The sequence below is a fragment of the Bos mutus genome, chromosome 22 (genome assembly GCF_027580195.1).
Source record: "Bos mutus isolate GX-2022 chromosome 22, NWIPB_WYAK_1.1, whole genome shotgun sequence".
Classification (NCBI taxonomy): Eukaryota; Metazoa; Chordata; class Mammalia; order Artiodactyla; family Bovidae; genus Bos; species Bos mutus.
This window is the reverse complement of record NC_091638.1, coordinates 64,298,325-64,322,482: the sequence shown is the minus strand read 5'-3', so window position 1 is coordinate 64,322,482 and position 24,158 is coordinate 64,298,325. Positions and strand designations below refer to the sequence as shown.

Sequence of the window (24,158 nt, the reverse complement as noted above, 5' to 3'; positions counted from 1 at the left end):
TGGAGATGCGCAGGGGCCTGGTGGATGGTTGCCCAGCCTAGGGCTGAAGCCTGACACAGGTCAGATGGGCACCACGTGTGTAGGGAGAACAGGGGCCCTCGGACAGAGCCCCAGGAGCACAGCGGTTCTGAGCAGAGAACAAGTGACCAGAGCAAGGGGGAAGAGAGCAGGAAGATGGGGTCAGCTGCTCCCCTGGAGGGCAGCGGGTGAGCGCGGAGCCCACGAGGCCGGAGCCCCCGTGCAGTGGCTCCGGGAGGGCAGGGGCGCGGCGGGACTGAGACACAGGGCTGGGAGGAGGGTCTGGACTGCCACGCGGGTGGTCCCTGCTCTGCTTGTGCCCTGCAGTTTAATGTTGTTTAAAGGAAAAAAAGAAGTGAGGATTGGCCTTTGGGCTGTGTGTGTGAGTTGGACTGTTAATTTCATTCTTTTGCTTTACTTATTTATTTGTCTGTGGCCATGCCGTGAGCTTGTGGGATCTTAGTTCCCCCGCCAGGGATCAAACCCAGGCCCCCAGCAGCCACAGTGGGACCGCTAGGGAAGTCCCTGTTTTCTTGTTTCTTAATACAAAGAGAGTGCATACTTAATTGAAAATAAAAAAGAATAGAAGTTAAAAGACTCATTTCCAGCCTGCTTTCCCAACCACCGCGGATAATCTGCATAGCACTTTGGTGGGTATCCATCTGGGTTTCTTATGTAAGAAATCTGTACATTCTTATGTAAATATGCATAAAAATGTGTGTGTAAAAGATTGTGTTTGCTCTTAACCAAATTGAGGTCACATTGCAGTACTGCTCTGCTCCATGTTTTGAGGTTCAGAGTATACAGTCTCCATTACTTAATTGCCAAGTGCTACGTATGAGCATACGTTTTATCAGTCTCTATTCTTAGAAACCCTGAATATTCATTGAAGGGACTGATGCCAAAACTGAAGCTCCAATACTTTGGCCACCTGATGCGAAGCCAACTCGTTGGAAAAGACCCTAATGCTGGGAAGGATTGAAGGCAGGAGGAGAAGGGGGCAACAGAGGATGAGATGGTTGGATGGCATCACCGACTCAATGGACATGAGTTTGAACAAACTTTGGGAGGTGGTGAAGGACAGGGAAGCCTGGTATGCTACAGTCCATGTGGTCGCAAAGAGTCACACACGACTGAGCGACTAAACACCAATTCTTAGAAATAAGAAAAGATAAATCACATGTATTGGGACCTTTGAACTGCTTATGCATTTTTCTCTGCTTGCAAATAATCAGTGATTGAAAATCCAGTGCTATCACATTGATAACTTTAAGTCTCGTGAACTTGTGACCCATATTTCGCACAGGCATCAAGTTGGTCTTTTTCTGTCTAGTGTCCCTCTGTCCTCCTCCCGTCATTAGGTCACAATAAAAATAGTTACACATAACCTTTTTAAGCAACTTTTAGTCAATACATTGGAGTTTCAAATATGTAATTTGCTGGTTCATTTGAATGTATAAACCTCTAATTATCTTTTAATTCAGAATTTAATCTGCTTTTACAGCTGACTACAGTACTCTTGCCTGGAAAATCCCAGGGACGGAGGAGCCTGGTAGGCTGCAGTCCATGAGGTCGCGAGGAGTCGGACACGACTGAGCGACTTCACTTTCACTTTTCACTTTCATGCATTGGAGAAGGAAATGGCAACCCACTCCAGTGTTCTTGCCTGGAGAATCCCAGGGACGGCGGAGCCTGGTGGGCTGCTCTGTGGGGTCGCCCAGAGTCGGACACGACTGAAGCGACTCAGCAGCAGCAGCAGCGCCCCATAGCTGCGGCTGGTAGATTATCTGAGTGAGCTGCGCAAGTCAGCTTTCAGGTGTTCGTCTTGGTTTCCTGAGAATCAGACCCCATTTCCATCCTTTATTACAACCGCGTCCCCCGACTAAGAGGATGTACACCTGTTTTCTCCAGTGGAGCTGTATTCTTTTCTCAGCAGGTTAGCAAAAATGATAAGTAATTAAAAAACAGAACTGTCGATGGAGATTACAGAGATGAGAAGGTGTGGAACTGTGACGCGGGCTGGTCAGGGGAAGCACGGATGTGGGCAGAAGGGAAGGGTTTGGGACCCCGTCCATGAGGTGGACTCTGACCGTCCCTGCCGCTCTCCCCCCCACCCCAAGTCCTCCTGCGGTGTCTGGGAAGAGCATGGGCATCACTTCCAGCGCCAAACGTCGCATCCCGTCTGTAGGACTTACTGTAAATCAGCTTGATCGTGGACTTTGACCAGTCCTGTCTGGTTTGAGTAACCTGATCCTGTTGTCCAGAGCCAGAAATGATGAGTATTGGGATTTTAACACATTATGGGAAATCAGGTTTTTAAAACTGATGTTAATGGTTGGATATTGTTTTCCCTGGTCTCAATCCTAGAAAATGTCAAATGGAAATGCAAATCTATGTTGCACAGACTTAGCATTTTAACCTGAAAATATTCCAATGACTGTTGTATCTGTTCACTTTCAAAGAGTGAACTTCAAACTTTAATTACAGTAAATAGAATGTCAGTTTTAACTGGCTTACAGTATTTTTTAAACAAACATTTTTTCCTAAAGAGAAAAAAATTTGGATGCTGACAGGTTCCTATCATAGAAATAGTGCAGATCACTTATTGCACATATTTGGAATTTATTCAGGCTCTACTAGTTTTTTTCTGCAAAAATAATACAAATGCAGTGTACATATGAACATGCTTTTGGAATCTTAAACTTTGGAATTTCCTGTCTCATGTTTATCTAAACTCCTAAGTTTAATTTGCTCTGGTACTTTTTTCAGTTGAATTCTTTTGAGCAAAGAGAAGAGTTTTTCTTTAAGGAGTAAAAATAAGTGTGGCGTTCTATACGTTTGTCTTCTCCTGTATTCAAAGCGGTATTTCATAGAATGTTTTAACCGTTGGATTCGTTGTAAGAAGCGGTATTTCACAGAATGGTTTTAACCGTTGGATTCGTTGTAAGAAGCGGTGTTTCACAGAATGGTTTAACCGTTGGATTCGTTGTATTTCACAGAATGGCGTTGTATTTCACAGAATGTTTTAACCGTTGGGATAAGCGGTATTTCACAGAATGTTTTACCGTTTTCACAGAATGGTTTTAACCGAATGTTTTTTGGATTTGTAAGCGGTATTTCACAGAATGTTTTTAACCGTTGGATTTCGAATGGTTTTTAACCGTTGGAAGCGGTATTTCACAGAATGGTTTAACCGTTGGATTCGTTGTAAGAAGCGGTATTTCACAGAATGGTTTAACCGTTGGATTCGTTGTAAGAAGCGGTATTTCACAGAATGGTTTAACCGTTGGATTCGTTGTAAGAAGCGGTATTTCACAGAATGGTTTAACCGTTGGATTCGTTGTAAGAAGCGCTTGTATTTAGCCAAAACGACGGGAGTTAAATAGTCTCTTCATAGGTGAGTGAAGACAGTTTGGTGCCATTAGGAGAAACTTAAGGAAACTGTGTGTGTAAAAGATACAGGCTCGTGCCTGGTGATGAACGGGTTAAGGAAAGGGAGCTGGCGGGAATGTGGAGAAGGGTCTCTTCACTGGAAGCGGGGCGGACAGCAGCAGCGGCCTGCCTCCCGGGCCTGCTGGCCGCGCCCCCCACGACGCCTGGCCCCTCGCCCTTCGCGGCTCCCCTGTTGTCTTCCCCCGCGGGAACGCGCGCGGTCCAGCAGCATCGCGGCCTCTTCCGCCTGTCCCACCCGCACGCCTCTCTCACCCGCGGAAACCTGCTCCTGTCGGCAGTCCCCGTCCACGCGGCCTGCGGTCTACTCAGAGGCCCACGGCCACGGTCCGGGCGTCCCGGCCGCTCCCTGCCCTCCCCGGTGTGTCTCACCCGCCCTGCCGCTCAGTGCAGAGGCATCTGTTTTCTCAGTGAAATTGGAAGAGATTAAACGAGGACTTCCAGAAAGCCCCCCCACCAGCTCACTGTTCATCTGGATCTGGGCCCATGCATCTGACCGCCTGTCTGCTGACCGTGGGTGAGCTGTGTGCCCGGGAAAGGTGCCCTCTGCCCGCTCAGCTCCCACCCTGCCCCGGACCCCTGCCATCAGCCTGCGAGCCCCAGCGTATCCTCTAAGAGGGCTCTCCTGACCCTGCGTCTCCTGAAACAGTTGCCCGATTGCCTTCAGCGCTTGACTGCAGAGTCCGTCACGAGAGCAAGCCTGTGCTCCCTGCACCCCCATCCTCTGTCCACTGGGCTTTCGACCCTGCCAGGGCTTCTGACCTGCTGTGGTCCTGGCCACCATTGGCCTCCACTTCAGCAGACCCTCTACTGACCAGTAAGCGACTCCTTCTCCCGGTACCCGTTGACTGTGGCTGCTCCTCCCAGGGTTCCTGACGCCCGAGATGGTCCCCTTCCCTCCTGGCCTCCCCCAGCCTCCCTGGCTGGCACCTCTCACTTCCCAGCCACCCAGCAGTGACTTCTCGCTGGGCTCAAACCTCGGCTCTTCTCGCCCGCACTCAGCACCTCGCTGCTCTGTCTCATCTTGGCCTGTGTCCCCTAGGACTCCAGACTGGGAGGCTCTGGACTTGACACTGCCGCTTGAAGGCCTGAGTACGTCTCAGATTAAGCTTGTCTGAAACTGGACGGTTAGCGCTCCCTCCAAAGCCTGCTCTTCCCATAGACATCCCCCCCTCGGAGAACAGCGCCTGCCTCCTTCCCTCGCTCCTGGGGGGCCGTGGAGAGGAGACCCAGTCCCTGTGGCTCCCCTCCCTGCCCGCTTCCCAGCCATGATGCCCAGTGCCCGTGCCATGTGGGCAGTCTGTCCGGTGTGAGGACACGCTGGATTGCTTCTCCCCAGCCGGACTGGAGCTTTGTGTTTGCTGGTCTGCACTGAAATCCTGGCGTGAAGGGCTGTTCACGTTCTGTCGCTGATCCATGCTCTTAGAAGCCACCTTGTCTCCAGAGAGTTCTGTGTGTGTGCCTGCACACACGCGCAAATTGTGATAAAATACGTGTAACATGAATTGAACATTTTAACCAGTTGATTGAATGGGTGACTTCAGTGGAGTCAGGCTAACAGGTGGCTTGGGGTGCCATCAGCCTTTTTCCCAGAGGAACACTCCAAAGCCTGGTGGCCTTGTAGACCTTCCCTTTTTTCTTCACTCTCCCCAGAGGTTCCAGGTCACTTGTCTGTGTGTCGTTTAAGAATCTCTTTATCTACTTTGTTTTTAGGATTTATGTTTAGGAAAGTATCTCAGACTTCCCTGGGTCTGGAGAAGGCAGGCTATGGGCCTGCCAGGTTGAGGTGGAGGCTGAAGGCCGGTCTGAGTAGTAGTGGTCTGTGTGGTCGAGGGGTCAGTGGACCCCCTCTTCTCTGGAGGGGCAGGGAGATCCTTTGTGTGGAGCCTGGAGAAGCTTGACAGGGTCAGTCTTCAGATTCTCACTCTCTTTTTTAATTTGTATTTACATTTAGTTACTTACTCATTTAACTGTTTTCTAGGAGTTTGCAGCACTTACTAAAGAACTAAATGTATGCAGGGAGCAGCTTCTTGAAAGAGAAGAAGAAATCGCTGAGCTGAAAGCAGAAAGGAACAACACCAGGGTCAGTAGGGGGATTCTCATGTGTTGACATTCGCCCTGCGGGGGTCACCACTGGACTCCATGTTGCTGTCTTTAAACTCTGTCTGGTTTTCAACCCATTTTCCACATTTTCCCACTGAGTGGCCCGGGGAGGATCAGTTCAGGGTTCTCATACCTTGCTTCAAATTTATGATGAGAGCTAATGTAATTTTAGTACATTTGAGGGGGGTTTCTCTTAACATTTTTGTCCACGCTTCACTTTGTGTGGGATCTTAGTTCCCCAAGTGGGGATTAAACCCATGACCCCTGCAGAAGTGTGGAGTCTTAACTACTGGGCCACCAGGGAAGTCCAGTCTAACTTTAGACTGAACTGGCGGGATTCCGACATGCCTTAGCACAGTTTTGGTCTTAGCGTGAGGCTGAGAGGAGTTATCGGCCCCGAATTCAAGTGTGAGGCTGAAGGTGCTGCTCTGGCCCCGCCCTGCAGCTGCTGCTGGAGCACCTGGAGTGCCTGGTCTCCCGGCACGAGCGGTCCCTGCGGATGACGGTGGTCAAGCGGCAGGCACAGTCCCCGGCCGGTGTGTCCAGCGAGGTGGAGGTGCTCAAGGCGCTCAAGTCGCTGTTCGAGCACCACAAGGCCCTGGACGAGAAGGTACCAGCCACCTGGCCCTCCTGGATCTGTACACTTGCTTCGTTGTTAGGTGAACGACGCACGTGTTTGTGTAACTAGTCGACTTGAAAACTAGCTCACTTGTTTGTGTAACAAGTTGAGCGTCTTGTATTCTTGTAAATAGTTTTTTCTGTAAGAAGTCAGAGTTTTATTTGGTTAAAAAGCGTTGCCTGCGTACATGCTCGGTCATGTCCGAGTCTTTGCGACCCTGTGGACTGTAGCCCACCACTCTCCTCTCTCCACGGGACTTCCCAGGCAAAGACAGTGGAGTGGGTGGCCATCTTCTACTCCGGGGACCTGCCTGACCCAGGAATTGAACCTGACCTCTTGTATTGGCAGGCGGATTCTTTACCACTGAGCCACCTGGGAAGCCCCCAGTTAAAAAGTATTCGTTGGCATAAATATTTCAAGATTTATTATATTCTGTATATGAATTTGCAGTTAAAAGCTGGGTAATAAAATTAATTTAGGATAACATTTTGTTCTCTCAAACTTAGAATTGAAAGCTGTTAACAAGCAGGTTTTCTTGACGTTAAGATCAATGAGAGACGTTAAAGGTGCTCTGTGGCAGTAGCGTGTATCGGGGTGAGTGTACGGTGAGAAGTGCACTGACGTGCACACACACGGCAACTCAGTGACTCGGCCCCTTTCATTTCAGGTGAGAGAGCGATTGCGAGTAGCGCTCGAAAGGTGTAGTTTGTTAGAAGAAGAACTGGGCACCACACACAAAGAGGTGAGCCTCGTCAGTCTTCGTGTAAGTTCAGTTAAGGGTTTGTCACTTTTATCCCTTCATTATAAGAAAGAATGAAGGCCGTAGTGGTGGGCATCACATGTTACTTATCTTTCTGACTGAGGACCCGCCCACCTGGGTTATTTTAATGACTAGTAAACTAGACTGTGGCTCAGAGCTGCAGGATCTCTTAAGTACCCCTTTGTCCAGGAGAAGACAAATTCTGACTCTAATCACCTGACTCTATTTGGCATGGATAGCATCACCACATATTTTCTTTTTATGTTGTGTTTTCAGTTTAGACTTGAGTTTTTCCAAGTAGAGTTTTGCTGTGTTTACTTATTTCTTTACTCTCCTTCAATTTTTTGGTTTCAGCTGATGATTCTTAAAGAGCAGAATAACCAGAAAAAGGTACTAACGGACGGGGTGCTTGATGTAAATCACGAGCAGGAAAGCGCGCCGAGCGCCAATGGAAAGGCAAGTCCTCGGTCTCGCGCTCTGTCTGGTTCTCGTCTTACCGTCCAGTCTGTGTGGGGCTGTTGGGACCTCTCACCAATGCACCATGTAGGTCTGAGCAGCCGTGAGGGTCGTGTGAGCTCCTAGAGTGCAGAAGGCAGTGTTGACCTCACCAATTGCCCGGAAGTGCTGTGTTTCCTCCCTCCCGAAACACGGCCGCCTAAGGCTTCCTTTCCCCCTTAGAGATCCTCCGACGGCTCTCTGAGCCACGAGGAAGACCTGGCCAAGGTGATGGAGCTCCAGGAAGTCATCGACAAGCAGTCGCGGGAGCAGAGCCAGATGAAGGAGCGCCTGGCAGCCCTCTCTGCCCACGTGACGGAGCTGGAGGAGGACCTGGACACGGCCAGGAAGGACCTCATCAAGTCGGAGGAAGTGAACACGAAACTGCAGCGGGACGTCCGCGAAGTGAGTGCAGCAGCCGTGTCCGTTGTCCTGCGGTGGAATGTGGGTCCCTTGTTCTCCCGGTGATCTCAGCCTTGCGGTGGCTGCGTGAGCAAGAGCAGAGCACCGGCGGGACCGCGGCCGGCTGCCTCCCTGCCTCTGCGTCGTGGGCTCTGGGGCAGAAGAGGCCTGGTCCGTTGGCGGTGGAGCGACATGAGGGTGGCCTTGGCGCTGTGCTGCACCCGGGCTGTGGACTCCGTGCTTGTACCAGTTCTAGGGGCCCAGGTGTTCCTTTTTTAAAAATTCATTCATCCATTCATTCATTTATTGGCATGTAGTTGGTTTACACTGCTGTGTCAGTTTCTGCTGTACAGCAAAGTGAATCAGCAGTGTGTGTGTGTATGCACACACACACGTGTGTTCCTCTTTTTTGGATTTCCTACCCATTTGCTTCACCACAGAGCACGGAGTAGCGCTCCCTGTGCTGTACAGTAGGGCTGATTTTACGCGTGCTATCAGCAGTGAGTATGTGTTACTCCCCACCCTCAGACCCTCAGGCCCGAGCTGTGTGACCATGTGGAATCATGGTGTTCCTGGAGGTCATGTCTGCGGGTGTCATGAGTTATGAGAAGCTACCTAGCGGTCACTGTGAAAACAAAAGACTGCTGGGGGCTCAGGCCTCCCGCTGTGAGCCTCACCTCGCCTCTCCTTTGTACACAGACAGACAGCGCCCACCCTGCCCCCCTCCCCCGTGAGACGGTCTCAGAGAGACCCCTCCAACACGTGGTACAGCAGGCGGACTTGTTTAGTAGCTTGGTGTGAGTGATGCTGTGTGAGAACTCAGAACAGGAATATGTGCACGTGTTTGTATAACCTATTCACACTACTCTTTGGCAACAGGAGGAGATTAGGTGGCAGAGTTTAATACATAGAGAATTCTGGAAAAAGTCTTTTTAAGACCTTTCGGTTTTAATGTTCAGACTTTGCCAACATTGGTTACTTAGTAACTACGGAGGGACCTGAAGTGGGCTCTGAGCGGCGGACAGGAGTCGCGCCCCAGCAAGTCCTGGCCCTGGCCTGAGCGCTTCGTACACCTGGTGTAACTCCGCCTCAGAGAGTGCGGCTTGAGAAGGCTGCTTCCACCTGTGTCTCACTCTGACCCCTCTTTCCTCTCGTTAATACTCTTGCTTTAATTCTGGGGAAATTGCATGAGATTTTTCCAACTTTTACTCGAGGAAACGAGCCTCAGAGCTCCCCGTTGGATCTGTTGAAGGTCCCTCCCTATTCTGGGTCAAGGCCACCTGTATGGTGTAGCAGACAGAGGTCCTGACTTCATGCCAGATACCTTCCCTCCTGGAATTCTTGGAATAATAGGGTAGTTTAGTATACTTTTGGTTTGCTGTTTGGGTTTATTATGTAGAAAAGAAGCTTGGTAAACTGAGTGGCCAGACAGAACGTTAAGACAGGTGGGTGCCAATCGTGGCAGATGAGACCTTTGAGGTAGGCGCGTTTTTGCTCACATCAGGGAAAATTGCCACGTCTAGGACTTTAGTCTTGAGGACACTAACTTTATGTTTGATTTGAAAGTTAGGATTTAGCCCAGCTTTTTTACTCTTAAGTGTGTCCGAGCGTTCCGTGATAACGACTTACCTTTCTCCTCTGCAATGCCCGGTGTAGGCCATGGCCCAGAAGGAGGACATGGAGGAGAGAATCACTACCCTTGAGAAACGCTACCTCGCTGCACAGCGCGAAGCCACCTCTGTGCATGACCTCAATGATAAACTTGAAAATGAAATCGCAAATAAGGATTCTATGCATCGACAGGTACTGACTGTGTCTGACTTCTGTAGCGGTGCATCACCGAGGAAGCTAAAGACCTTTTCACGAGGTTCCCACGTCGGGAATCAAGTCCCAGTGTGACGTTCTTATGACCCTAAAATACTGTGTTGAAAAGTGTGGATGTACATCATGGTAAATCAGCTGTACTGGAATGAAATACAGTTTTTAAAAATTGGGGGTGACTGCAACTTACAGGTTTGAATTATTTGGGACTTGGTTTAACCGTTTTGTGGAATTCCACTCCTGACTCTTTTGTTCTACTTGAACGTGAATCGGTTGGCTTATTAGTGTTTTTACTGAAAGAGCAGAGAGCGGCAGGGAACTTCATAGCAGCTGGCTGCCTGCTGGAAACTGGGGTCACTGTGACAAAAGGCAGGGTTAGAGCTCCGGTCTGATTAGGGTGTGCACCTCCTGTGGTTTGGTGAGCCTTACTTGCTCCTGTTCCTGTGTGGTCTCAGATAATCAGGACTTAACCAGGAGAACCAAATCTGGCTTTTAAAGCAAAGTGAGTCGGTCTGGTGCGTTGCAAAGGGTATCATTGGCCCCAACACAAAAATAAAATACTAGAAAGCCATTGAAATTTATGATGTGGAATGCTAATTAAGAGCATTATGATATACAAAGTAATGGCTGTAAAAGGCAGATCAGAAAATACCCTATACCATATGCTGTTGTTTTCTGAGGGTTTTAAAGCATGTCGTATTGTTTGTGTATGTACATAGAATAGTAACACACACAGAAGAAATAAGAAAGCTGCTTAGAAACAAATGTTAACCTCTCAGGAACCTGAGTTTATAGATAATTTAATTTTTTTTTCTTTTTTAAAAAAGAATCTGTCTAAATTTTCTACGTTGAAAGTTTTTCAGACTAATAAGATCTTTTAAAAGAATAATCACGCGTTCACAAGTATCAGTTGACTGGCATTTCACCAGGCACACTCTTAGCAGGTCTGTATTTCAGAGGAGATGAAAGCCGTATTTTGGCTCACATGCCCGTGGCCATCTGTGGTCAGTAGGGTTCCCTTCAAATGATGATTCTGGTGACGTTTTAAGAAGGGTCAGTACTGAACCCTTCTTCCCTTGTCAACAAGAATGAATAAGCTTCTATAGGAAACTGATCTTTAATATACAAGAACTTTTTTTTTTTAAAAAGACTTTTTTGGGGACGTTTAGGAAAAGCAAATACTCTGGCGGGAGGTATTCTGCCCAATGAGACTAAGCCCAGGAACACTGAGAGAAGATTTACCGTGACACAGCTGCCGAAGCAGAGCTAATCCAGTAGACACGTGCGTTCGGGTTTTGTCTCAGCGACTCTGCTCTCCCTTTGTAGACAGAGGATAAAAACCGGCAGTTGCAGGAGCGCCTGGAGCTGGCGGAGCAGAAGCTGCAGCAGACGCTGCGGAGGGCGGAGACGCTGCCCGAGGTGGAGGCCGAGCTGGCGCAGAGGGTGGCTGCGCTCTCCAAGGTGCTGCTCTGGGTCTGCAGGGCCGGGTGTGCGCAGAGGTGGCCGTGCTCTCCAAGGGGCTGCTCTGGGTCCGTGGGGCTGGGGGTGGGTGCGGGGAGGGCCTGCTCCCATGCTGTGCCACTGTGCCCCTGCCCCAGCTGCTCAGTCCAGGCAGGAGCACAGACGCAGGGGTCGTGCTGCCCGTCTGAGATGGGAGCACTCCCGGAGTGTCCGACAGCCCCTGCTTCTGTGTCATCCCTGCGTTAATCTCCCTCCGTTTTGTCCCGTGTTCTGTGTGTCTCCAGGACGCTTCAGCTCCGAGTCACTGCTGCTCAGAGTTCAGTCAGTCAGCAACTCAAAACCTTAGCAGGATAGTTCTTCGCAGACCCAGGAAAATCCCATTCTCGTTTAGGAGACTCTTAAGTCTTGGGGCCCCACTCCCAGCTCGCCGTCCCCGGGAGCCTGCGGGTGAGAGGCTGCCTCCCGGGGATGTGGCACTGTGGGGGGCGTCATCCCCACTGCCAGCCAGCCAGCCACCCTGTTCTTCTGGCGGGAAAGGTGTTGCCCCGCGCTGCCGGTGGGCACTGGCTGGGCATGGAGAGTCGGGCAGGGCCCGTGCTGGCGCGGCTGTTGGGAGCGTTGCGCAGAGCTCAGTGAGCGGCTGAGGGGCCCTCCGGTCGCGGGCGGCCGGCCGGCGTGTCGGGTGCTCGCAGACCCTCCCAGAGCAGGGTCACTAACAGCCGCCAGGGGGCGCCCTGCTGCCTGTGATCTTCCTCTCAAGGCTTGGTTTCTCCTTTCCCCCGGCATCTCTGCTGTCCGTCCCCGGTCGGCCTTGTAGTCGGACCTTTTGTCTTCCGGAAGCTCTGCCACTAAGGAGGCTAAACTGTTCGAACTTACCTCCCAGCTTAGGAAGGTAGAACGTGTGCCTCGCGCGTCCCGCGCTTGCCGCTGCCTGCTGCCCGCGCTGGCTCGTGGCTCGCCACACGCAGTCCTTCCGTCGCCCACGTGTCACACGCAAAGCCACACAGGCGGCGTGAGCAGGCGTGCGGGCGTGCCTCCCGCGAACCCGGGGCCCGTGGTCCGCATAGAGCATGGCCCGCTTGCCGCCCCTGTGGTCACAGCCCACGTGCCGTCAGGACGGGGCGCTGCGAGCGGGACTGACCCTGTTCTTGGCCGACAGGCGGAAGAGAGACACGGCAACATCGAGGAGAGGCTGCGGCAGATGGAGGCCCAGCTGGAGGAGAAGAACCAGGAGCTGCAGCGGGTGCGTGTGCTGGCGGGGAGGCTGCGTCTGGGCCGGCACCACCTTTCTCTGCCGTCGAGTGTGTGCGTGTGTGGCCCCATCTGCTGACCCGGGCACCCGCCTCCTCAGGAGCAGGGCCAGAGGTGGTCGCCCATAGGCGGTGGGCAGGGGCCAGGGGACCCCCACATCCAAGGAGGCTGCTTGTTGCTCTGAGCAGCCAGTCGGGGGAGCTTCTCAGGGTACAGGTGGCCTTTAGAGTGCCTCTCAGACAAACCTGAGGTGCCAGTCCGGGGCCCATGAAGCTGCAGGCATGGCACCCATGTGTGCAGCCTGCTTGCCTCAGAGGAGGCTCCTCCTGGGCAGGAGGAGAACTGTAGCTGCGCTGCGACAGAAGGCGCGTCAGGGAAGGGTGACCATGGGGGCTCGCGTCACCGATCCTGAGAGAGGTTTCCCGGAGGGGCTGGCCACACGGCGATGTGGACCATCCAGGAAATGGAAGGCCGTCCCAGGTCCAGCCTCAGGCGTCGGTGCTGTCCCCACCACACCTGTGTTCTTGGGCCTGGCCTGCAGAGCCTCAGAGGCGGGCTCCCAGGGGGCAGTGGTTCTGACTCCATCATGAGACCCGCGATGAGGTGCCCTCCCCGCCTCGGCAGAGAGCTCAACGTCTCCCGATCAGGGGTGCTCTTCCTTACTTTCAGAACTGCTGCTCGAGGCTGTTGAGACCGGGATGCTCTTTATGACTAAGCCAATTCAAAGTCAACTTTTATTTTGCTTTAAAAGTATTTGAATGCCGATGCCTTAATGTGGAATCTGTGACAGGTTTTATTTTCTTGAGCTCAAAAATCACTGCAGACAGTGACTGCAGCCATGAGATTAAAAAATGCTTGCTCCTTGGAAAGCTATAACAAACCTAGACAGCATATTAAAAAGTAGAAACATCACTTTGCTGACCAAGGTCCATATAGTCAAAGCTATCTTTTTTTTACAGTAGTCCTATACGGATGTGAGAGTTGGACCATAAAGAAGACTGAATGCTGAAGAACTGATGCTTTTGAATTGTGTTGTTGGAGAAGGCTCTGTTTTAACAGAAAATAATATGTTTTTTAATTTGTTATGATGGAAAACTTCAAACACGCCCAAAAGTGGAAGGAGTAGTATAATAAATACCCGTGACCTATCAGTTAGCTTCAGCCATTTCCAACACAGGGCCAGTCTCAAACATATCATTCTTTTGTCTTCTCTCCATTTTTTTTTTTTATACAGTAGGTCCCAAAACAGCTTTTTTTCAAACCATGAAATTGATGTTCATTTTATAAAATACAGACTTGCCCACTTTGTTTTCACATTTAAAAATTGCTTGAGGTAATTACTTCTAGTTTTTTAATATGAATCATCATAGCTGGGAAAGATTGAAGGCAGGAAGAGAGTGGATGACAGAGGATGAGATGGTTGCATGGCATCACCGACTCAATGGACATGAATTTGAGCAAGTTCTGGGAGTTGGTGATGGGCAGGGAAGCCTGGCATGCTGCAGTGCATGGGGTTACACAGTCAGACAAGACTGAGCAACTGAACTGAACTGAATATGAATTATCGTTGGAAGAAAAGCTGTGACCAACCTAGACAGCGTGTTGAAAAGCAGAGACATGACTTTGCCGTCAAAGGTCCACCTAGTTAAAGCTATGGTTTTTCCAGTAGTCATGTGTGGATGTGAGAGTTGGACCATAAAGAAGGCTGAGTGCCAAAGAATTGATGCTTTTGAACTGCGGTATCGGAGAAGACTCTTGAGAGTCCCCTGGACTTCATGGAGATCAAACCAATCAATCCTAAAGGAAATCAGTCCTGAATATTCATTGGAAGGACTGATGCTAAAGCTGAAGCTCCAATACTTTGGCCAATATTTTTTCCAATACCTGATGCGAAGAACTGACTCACTGGAAAAGACCCTGATGCTGGGAAAGATTGAGGGCAGGAGAAGGTACGACAGAGGATGAGATGGTTGGATGGCATCACCGACTCAGTGGATGTGAGTCTGAGCAACCTCTGGGGAGTAGTGAAGGGCAGGGAAGCCTGGCATGCTGCAGTCCATGGAGTCACAAAGACTGAGACACGACTGAGCGACTGAACAACAGCAATCATTACAAAGAAGTCAAGTGATGTCGGAAGTAAAGAAACGTGAAAGTCTATCTCCACTCTCCTTTTTCCAAAATGAATTTTCTCACCTTTTGCTTTATAAATTGAATTCATTTCACCCCCTTAATCCAGACTCAGGCTTCTGTTTACATATTGGGAAATTCCTCCACCAACATGTGTGTAAGCTGATCCCCTTTAAAGTCTGCTTGATTCTGAGTGTAAATCTGCTTGCTCCCCAAGCCCAAGCCCCTCCGACAGGTAATGGCTGGTGACAGTAAGGTCCCCAGGTGCTCTGCCAAACAGAAGCGTTGGGAGTGACCTTTGACCAGTGAAGTCCCTGCCTCCCTCTGCACCTGCCTGTCTGCTCTGGTGATGCTCGAGCCCACCAGAGGTGGCCTTGGGAGGGGACCGCCTCGGGAACCGGGGCACAGGCCGCTCACGTCGCGGCTCCCCGGTGCTTTTACAATAATGACCGTGCTTGTGCTTGACGTTGATGAGTTTTTGTTTTCCTGTTTTAGGCAAGGCAGAGAGAAAAAATGAATGAAGAACACAATAAACGCCTATCAGATACCGTGGATAAGCTTCTGTCCGAGTCAAACGAGAGGCTTCAGCTCCATCTGAAGGAGAGAATGGCTGCTCTGGAGGATAAGGTGAGCCGGCCCCGCAGCTGCTTTACCAAGAGGTGTCTGACCCGGCCCGGCCTGGTTTGTGGGGGGAGCCGCGGGGAATCTCCAGGACAGGAGTTGGAAAGCTGTTCCCATAGAGGGCCCCACAGTGAGTGTCTTTATTGGGTACGAATAACTGAGTAGCAGTTATTTCACGCTACTCAGTAAGCGTGATGGCATCCATAGGCAGTGTGTAAAGGAACAGACATAGCCGTGCGCCCAGGTCCACCCTCACCCCTTCGTTTCTTTCTTAGAAGTTTATTTCTGGGGCTTTCCTGGCGGTCCGGTGGTTGAGAGTCTGCCTTGCAAGCTCAGGGATGCAGGTTCGATCCCTGTTTGGGGAGCTAAGATCCCGCGTGTCGCGGGGTGAGCACGACAAAGGAACCCCGCGTGATGCAGCCGAGGCCCGACGCGGCCGCATCAATAAGTTTAGTTCAGTAGCTTTTATATAACGTGATAGAAAAGATTGAATCAGCTAAAAGAAAGCATTTTCATATTCCAACTCCAGCCTTCTCTCTTTTCATTTGCTTTGGGAAATGTCTGAGAACCTCCATCAGAGCAGCTCAGTGGGCAACACTCTGGTTCAGGTTCGGTGAAAACCTGTCCCAGCTGCACCAGTGCCCTAAAGACAAGGCCCAGCACCTTCCCTGAGGTCAGCGCTTGGGCAACGCTTGTCTGAGAGAGACCAGTGGTCACTACAAGTTCTGCGGCACGTTTTCCCCCACAAAACCCAAGATGACACACACACCTCACTAGAGTCCACACAGGGAAGGCCCCTCACTTCACCCTGACCTGTGGGCCGGCCCTGAGGTGGGGATAGTTTTGTCTTGGGTTTGAAGTTTGCATGTGAAACCTGCACCAACTTCCTGAGTGATCACTGAACTGCAAAAGCTGAAAGCAAGTTTAAAGCAGTTTCACTTACCCCAAGGAGCTGGCCTCCTTGTATCTAGAAGATCAGTCCGGGAAGAAGATTGTCTGTGTACAAGTCAGTGTTAAAAGTTGTCATCTGGCCTTGTGCTAGCACTTCACGCTGGGCGTGAGGCCCACCACGCATCCCGAGGGGCTTTATGCTTTCAGACAGAAGTGTAGCTGCCCCGCGGTCCACGCGGCATCTGTAACAATTGATACTAAAGCACTCCTTGTATCTTTTTCAGAATTCTCTCCTTCGGGAAGTTGAAAATGTGAAAAAGCAATTAGAAGAAATGCAAAACGACAAGGTACTTGAATGTCTGAATCGTTCAGAAGTTTGTTAAGAGCCAAATTGAGCTGGAATTCATCTGGACTACTGCAGATGCTTAGTGGAAGTCGAGTTACATTTTCTTTACGGCTCGTCCACTGCTGCATCGTGTACAGCGTTTCTGGTTTTGAACGTTGAATGTATTTGCATTATAGGTGGATTTAGAGTGTGTGGCCATCCTGTGTGGGTCAGAATCCTGAATAGTCCTTTCCGGGTTCACTCGAAAGCTGAACAAAGCATGAGCCTTTCACGTGGACAGTACTGTCCGTCAGAAAGATAATACGAGCCACGTACACAGTCTAAAATATCCTAAAATCGAACGGGCTACTTTATGTTCTGTTTTTCACCGTGGGTCTTGAAATCTCCTGTGTGATTCCCACACCGAGCTTTGCACCGGCCTGTCTCGCACTCCGTGGCTGCACGAGGCACGTGACTGCCGTGGCCTACGGCACAGAGCTGCCGGGTTGAGTTGAGTGGCCCGCAAGCTTGACCCATGTGACTTGTTTTACCCGTGAGGAAGTGAAGTGGGGTGCAGAGGAATGAGTGTGAGGAATGCCTGGGAGTGAGTGTGAGCTCCGTGGAGATGGTTTAAAGCAATGAGAGGAGCAAGGGCAACAGAGTGAGTCCTGCCCCCCCAACCCCCGCCCCAAGTCAGCTTCTCTCTGACGTCATTGCTGGTGATGGCTTGCCACGTTTCTCCAGAAGCTTTTCTACACCTGAGATGGAACTTCCTCCTCATTATGGTTTACGAGGTTTAACATTGTTCTGAGAGTTTATACTTGCTATGGGACTCTTAGGGAACATTTTCTCAGAATTAGAATGTTGGGAGTTGATACCTACTCACATAACCTGTTCTGCACATTTTGGTGCAAGTCACTTTATATCCGGAAAGCAAGCGCTGCAGGCTGTGTCACTTGCTGTTTCGTAGGACCAGCTGATTCTAAACCTGGAGACCCTGAGAGCCGAACTGGACCAGACGAGGCTGCGAGGGGCTCCCCTCCACCAAGGGTAGGCTGCTCCCCCGGGCAGCTCCCCTCAGCGCTGTCGAGCATGATAAGGGCCCGTCTGGCGTGTGGACAGTATGACTGGGTGTTGCTCATGGTCGCACCTCAAGGAGCCTGTAGCTTCGTGGCCAGCGAGAGGGAAGAGACAAGCATCGTTCCTTAGGGTTGAACTTGGTACCAGGGAAAGTGGTGGTCACACTATTGACAACACTCAAAACCACAGGCAGAGGTTTGGAAGTGGGGACCGACCAGTTGATGTTTGGGTGTGTTTATTTGAGGGGCCTGACACACTGTGGCACTGATGTTTCTGAAGAGTCGCAGAAGGTTAGTGACCTGTAGTCTTTTTTACGTGAATGGAGACTGAGACGTGACTTGCTGTTGGCTGCAGTGGGAGGAATAACCTAGCTTATGAATGAGACAAGCAGATTACTGAGCATCCTGATTTTTTCTTACTCCTGTTATAGGGGCAGTAATTCTTACTAAGTATTTAGATTTTTCTTTGGCTTCTTCGTGGAAAATGGTCACAAGTGAGAGTTAAATTTTAGCAAAGGTTATCAAAGTGCTTACCTGGTGACATTCATTCATCTGTAGGAAGTCGACTCCTGCTTGAATCCTGACTTAGGAGGCTGTTTGGAGCCCACACGCGTATTTCTGCATTTGTGTGCTTAGGGGATCCTAACGGTCCAGGGCCCCCGCCCAGCCTTCTTCTGGAGAAAAGGGATATCATTGCAAACAAAGACAGAGCCAGAAACTGGCCCTGTGTCTGCAACCATGGCAGGTGGAGTTCAAGGGGAGCACGTGCCCTGCGGGACGGATGGGGGACATGGCCGGCCTTGCCCACAGAGCTCCTCCAGGGTGAGGGCCTGGTGCTGTCAGGGGGAAACCCCCTGCTCCCGGGGTGGACGAGGCGAGTGTGAGGAGGACTGTGCGGACAGTGGAGGAAGAGGAGGTGGACACGGCCTCCTGCTCTGGGGGCTTTGGGTAACGAGGAGGGCGCTGGTGCTGGGACCCGAAGGCCTGCGCGATTAGGGGTTCAGAGGGAGAAGCCTGGTCACCAGTCCCCTGCGTGTCAGTGAGAGAGAGAGACGAGAAGAGGAGGCAGGCGCGGGGCAGGAGGGGCCACTGTGCTCTGAAGATGGGGGCCTGCAGAGGCTGGGCGAGGGAGGGGTGTCTCCAGGAGGCAGCTCTTGAGGGGTCAGTGACTCGGCGGCAAAGGTGGGGCCTCAGGGCCGGGCTTGCAGGCAGGGCAGGCTGGCTTGGGGGCGGGGGCGGGGTGGTCGGGGTAGTGGGGACTGGAGCCTGGCTCGGGGGCAGGGCGGGCTCAGTGTATTTGGCAGGACCTCCCAGTGGAATTGCTCACCTTGTCTCTGAGACCTTCTCCCAGAGGAAAGAGCCTTGGGTGAGGAGGGGGAGAGCGATGGAGGCTGCACTCCACGAGGGGACTGGGAGGTGATGGTGGGGGGGTGACCCAACCCGGAGGCGTTTGTGGCCTTCAGAGGACCCCCGAGTGTGCACAGTCCCAAGCAGGACTGTGTTGTAGCTTCCACCTGCTTCCCAAGTGTGCTGCGGTAGGAGTTGAGCAGAGAAAGGAGCGGGTCCATTAGGAGGGAGGGGAGATGGGAGGGAAGCAGGTATGGCTTGGGGAGATTCCAGACTTGCGTCTCCTGGGAAACACCTGTGCGGCTCAGCTTCGAGCTGTGGGTCCGAGGGCTGTGTGCCATGGGCTGTCTGAGGCGCTGTGAGAAGTGCTGAGAGCGGTGCAGACAGTGTTCCAGGGAGACAGGTGATTGTGGTCCGTGGACGTCATGCGGGAGATGGAGGGCAGAGCAGGCACGGGTCGGAGGGGGTGCGGGTGCCCAGGAGCCAGTGGAGCAGGTGCAGACCCGCCCCAGGACCTGAGGGCAGGCTCCACGGGGGACCGAGGCCCCGAACGCTGGGCAGCCAGCCATACCATCGCCTTAGCACTGCCTTCTCCGTGGGAGCTTCCCAGCTGGCGGCGCTGAGACCTGAGTATTCGCAGGGCAGCGGGCGGCCTGCTGCTGCTGTTGGAGCCAGGAGGGCAGAGCCCGCCCCGGGGCCCCCTTTTCTGTGAAATTGCTAATTTTCCAAATCGACAGGCTCTGGCTTGACTGACAGAGTGAGCTCTCTTTTCTCCTAACATCATTCTTCTTTCCCGTGTGTTCCAGCCGACCACACCTGGGCAGCGTCCCGGACTTCAGGTTCCCTGTGGCTGACGGGCCAGCAGACTCCTTCGGCGGCGCAGCGGTCCTGCGGCGCCCCCAGAAAGGCCGGCTGGCAGCGCTGCGCGACGAGCCGTCCAAGGCGAGGACCCCCCCGCCCCCCGGCCCCGCCCGTCCCTGGTGGGCCCGTCCCTGGTGGGTGGAGGCCTCTGCCCCCTCACACTGTGGTCCTGACGTGGTTTTGGAACCAAGTGTTGATAGATCGCTTTACGTCTTCCCATTTTTGTTTTTCTGGCTCAGAGTTTACTTTTAAGGCATTTTTTTTTTTTTTTTAAAGAACCGATTGATAACGTGTGGCTTCCTGTGAGGCCCGGCATAGTACTAATTAGCACAGTTTTGAAATCATCCTATGAGTGAATGGATCCACACATGCCTCATGTTTTAGTGAGAAGATTCTTGTTGGAAGTTTCAGTTCAGTTCAGTCGCTCAGTCGTGTCCGACTCTTTGCGACCCCATGAATCGCAGCACGCCAGGCCTCCCTGTCCATCACCAACTCCCGGAGTTCACTCAGACTCACGTCCATCGAGTCAGTGATGCCATCCAGCCATCTCATCCTCTGTCGTCCCCTTCTCCTCCTGCCCCCAACCCCTCCCAGCATCAGAGTCTTTTCCAATGAGTCAACTCTTCGCATGAGGTGGCCAAAGTACTGGAGTTTCAGCTTCAGCATCGTTGCCTCCAGAGAAATCCCAGGGCTGATCTCCTTCAGAAGGGACTGGTTTAAGCATCTTCATATTTTCACCTTCTTCATGGCGTGTGTTTTTTCATGTCTCTGTGTTTTGAGCTTCCACATTCAGTGGGCAGCTAGTTTAGGCCAGACATTGTTGGAACTAGGACCCCAGCAGGGACTTAAAATCCGTGCTCGTTCTTCATCCACTGCTACGTGACGAATCACTGCAGAGCTTAGTGACTTCGCAGGGAGCAGCTCACAGTCCCCAGTGCCTGTGCGTTGTCACAGGCGGTCCTGACTCAGGGCCTCCTGAGGGTGCAGACACGGGAAGGCCCCCCGGGGCTGGATTGCAGGCTTTCGGACTCACCTAGCTGCTGGGGACAGGCCCGGGTCCCTGCCGTGTGGACCTCTTCAAGGCCTGGCTTTCCTTGGAATACCCTCTGAGAGCGAGAGCGCGGGGTGTAGCCAAGGGCCTTTCACACCCCGGTCTCGAGGCCGCACACCTTCACTTCTGTTCGTGAGAGTGAGGTGCGAAGTCCTGCGTCACTCGGGCTGAGCAGGAGTTGCGCCCTCTGCCTCTTGAAAGGAGGAGGATGGAAGAATTTGTGGGCCCCTTTCTAAACCCACACAGCCTGAAGGACAGTAATGAGCAGGGAAAGGAGACCAGAGTGCCCGAGTTGTCCGAGGTGGGGGGGATGATCGTGTGTGAACAGGGTGGCCGGCGAGGTGACACCAGGAGGGTGACCTTGAACCAGAGACACAGGCAGGAAGAGAAGTAGCCACTCGGAGACAGGTAAAGGGTCGAGTCAACCAGTGGGGACGAGGGAGAGAGCAGGCCGCGTCAGGGAGGACCTGGGCTCAGGCCTGAGCAGCTCAAGGCCGGAGCCTGTTTCCTGCGGTGAGGAGGGCTGCCGGGCAGGAGCTCAGAGCTGGGCCTCCGCCCTGTGGAGGTGGACGGGCCCGTCCAGGGGACGTGATGGTCAGCAGCTGAGTGTTCCAGCCTGCATCCGGGAGAGGACTCACTTAACGCAAGGTGGACTGGGGTTGCGGGCATGCCGATGGTATTTAAAGGCATGAACAAGATTAAGTCACCAGGCAGGTTCCAGTGGAGAGAGGTGGGATGCAAGGGTAGGGCTGGGGGGCGCCCCACTTTCCGAGGTTCAGTAGGGTGCAAGGGACTCAGGAAGAGCCCCAGGGAGGGCGGGGCCTGGAGCCGAGGGAGAGACGTGCTGGGCAGGTGGGGGGGAGGCTTGCTAACGTGGGGTCCTCAGAGCCCCCGGGAGCTGCCCTGTGGGGTGGGCACACCGCCTGCTTGCAGAGACTGGGCGGGGAGGGGGACAGTAGAGGCTGCTCCTGGGGAGCTCTCAGAGACCCACGGTGGGCGCTGCAGGGAGCCCTGGAGGAGGAATCTGCTGGTTCCCGTGTGTGATTTTAAGGCAGGAGAAGGGAGAGGACGTGCTGCCCGGGCTGATGGGGGTGAACCTGTAGGCAGAGAAGGGTGTGAGCTGTGGGAGGGGGCAGGCGGCACGGGGCCCAGCAGGCACTCTCCGTGTGTCCCTGATGACAGAGCCGCCTTGCGGTGTGAGGGGCCGTCCCCCAGGACAGCCCAAGTGCCTGCGCCCCTGGAGGAGAGCGCGGGGGCTGGCCCTCCCGTCCCCCGGCAGCCCCCACTCACCCCTGTCTGTGCATGCTCAGAGCAGCCTGGAAACAGAGGGCTGGGAACCCGCGAGGACTGCATTCACCATTGATGACCGCCGAGGTGGTCGGCGGCTGCGGAGCTGAAGGATGTCTTTTTCTTCCTTTCCTTCAGCCTGGCTGATGGATGTATTTTTTTAATTTTCGGTTTTTGTCTCTGACTCCATCAGCCCATCCTTGTGAATAACCTCATAGGATTGCCTCCCGTCCACACTAAGACCTGAATGTCACCAGCCCGTCTAAGAACTGGATTCTCCTCCTGCCCGTTTCTTGAGTACTGCTCGCTTAAGAGATGGCAGTGTCTCATGAGCATGGCCTGCTTATCCACAGTCAGGGCTTCCATGTAACTTGGGTTCCGTCCCTGATTCCCGTGAGCTGCCCTGAACGTCGCTGACGAGCTGTGGTCCTCTCGTGCACAGGTGCAGACGCTGAACGAGCAGGACTGGGAGCGCGCACAGCAGGCCAGCGTGCTGGCCAACGTGGCCCAGGCGTTTGAGAGCGACGTGGACGTGTCTGACGGCGAGGGCGACAGGGACGCCCTCTTCAGCTCGGCCGCTCTGCTGTCGCCCAGCGGGCAGGCCGATGCCCAGACTCTGGCCATGATGCTTCAAGAGCAGCTGGATGCCATCAACAAAGAGATCCGGTGGGTGTGCCCGAAACTCGGCTCCTCTGAGGGCCTGTCTTGTCCTCAGAGAAGTCTGAGTGTTCCACAGGAAGAAAACTGACCTCAGGTCTGCTTCAAGAGTTTTCGGTTCCGAGATTGCCCTTGATTATAGAGCTCGGTCAGCCGGGGTGTTCTGTTCATGGTGTGGTGGCAGCACTCTGTGTGGGGGGTCGTGGGGTGCCCCTCCACCCACTCTGAGCCCCAAGGTGGGCGAGGTGCCGAGGCAATGTCCCCTGCGGCCCATGCTCCCTCCTGCATCCCTCAGTGCCCCCCACGTTCTGGTGAAAAGCCACCTGGAACAGAAAGTTGGGGTCTGGGGGGTTGGCAGATTGCCACTCGGATCTGCATCTTCCTTTCTAGGTTAACACAGTGTGAAAACTGGCTCGTTGTAGGACAGTGGTCCACGGACATGTGCTTGAGTTTTTCTCATCAGTGTATTTAAGGTGTTTTCTTTAGACGCCACCTTGGCAGTTATAACAATTTACAAAACAGGGTAGACTCCAAAGGCCTGCCTCGTGGTGAGCAGGGGGCCTCGGGTCTGGGTGCAGCCAGGTGGCTGGGGGCCCTGAGGCCTACCCGGTGCCACACAGCCGTGCCCCCGTCCCCAGTGTGTGTTCAGCGTGGCCGCAGGCCGGTGAGCCTGCGCGGGACCTGGCAGAGCTGCTGCTCAGATGGTGCTTGTCATGCCAGCCCAGGCCGAGATGCCCGATCCTGTCGGCCGAGTGCAGGGGGCACTGGGGGAAGGGCAGGGGACGAGTGGCCAACCAGCAGATGCAGGTGGTGCCACCTGCGCTTCTGACGCCGTGGATGGACTGCTCGTGGGCCGCGCTGGAGCACAGACGGACTCAGAGAGATGTCTTCCCCATCCCCACAGGAAATATGGAACGGTTATGTATTAATATTTTTACAGCATATTGTCAGGTGAAAGTGATTTTCCCTTATGCAACAAGTTGATTTGATGTAAGTGGTAAATTCTGTCCATCAACTTATTATCAACAGTGAAAAACTTTCAGGATGTATAAGTAGAAATGAAACTGGAGAGGTTACAACCTGTAAGAACCTTGTATTTTAATATGAAAATCATTTTATTTGCATAATCGAGTATTTAAACTGCTGTATAAAATCATCCGCAACACATTAGGGGAGAAGAGCAGAAACCGTGAATCGTAGGTTAAAGCAGCACAATTGACGTGAATCCAGAGAACTCAGTCAAGTGATGCGTTTGTCCAAATACAACTTTAAAAAAAGAGATCAACTCAGCCCTTCATCTGGTCTGGAGACTTGTGTTTAGGAACTCCAGCTTGTTCGTGAATTGCTGTTTTGATTATCAGAGTTCCTGATTCCCAGTGGAAAAAACTTGAGGTGCCGACATGCATCTCTGCCCTGAGATCAGGGAAGGTAAAGGTTGTTAACTTCAGGTATCTCCTCACAGGGAGAGAGTCGCCGCCCAGGCCCCGTCAGAATGTTAGAGTAAAGAAGGAAAATCAAACGTGAATGAACAG

General features: G+C 52.6%; 1 protein-coding gene across 1 annotated transcript in view; it reads left to right on the top strand.

The window, feature by feature from the left end:
• PPFIA1 (PTPRF interacting protein alpha 1) overlaps positions 1-24,158 on the top strand; it is a 74,869-nt gene that overhangs the window by 25,921 nt on the left and 24,790 nt on the right. The window contains 14 exon segments of the mRNA XM_070360425.1: positions 5,450-5,551; positions 6,017-6,181; positions 6,858-6,932; positions 7,305-7,406; positions 7,629-7,850; positions 9,504-9,650; positions 10,995-11,129; positions 11,947-12,021; positions 12,289-12,372; positions 15,003-15,134; positions 16,304-16,366; positions 17,315-17,394; positions 19,577-19,712; positions 22,412-22,635. Of these exon segments, the coding sequence (XP_070216526.1) occupies positions 5,450-5,551; positions 6,017-6,181; positions 6,858-6,932; positions 7,305-7,406; positions 7,629-7,850; positions 9,504-9,650; positions 10,995-11,129; positions 11,947-12,021; positions 12,289-12,372; positions 15,003-15,134; positions 16,304-16,366; positions 17,315-17,394; positions 19,577-19,712; positions 22,412-22,635 (1,742 nt within the window).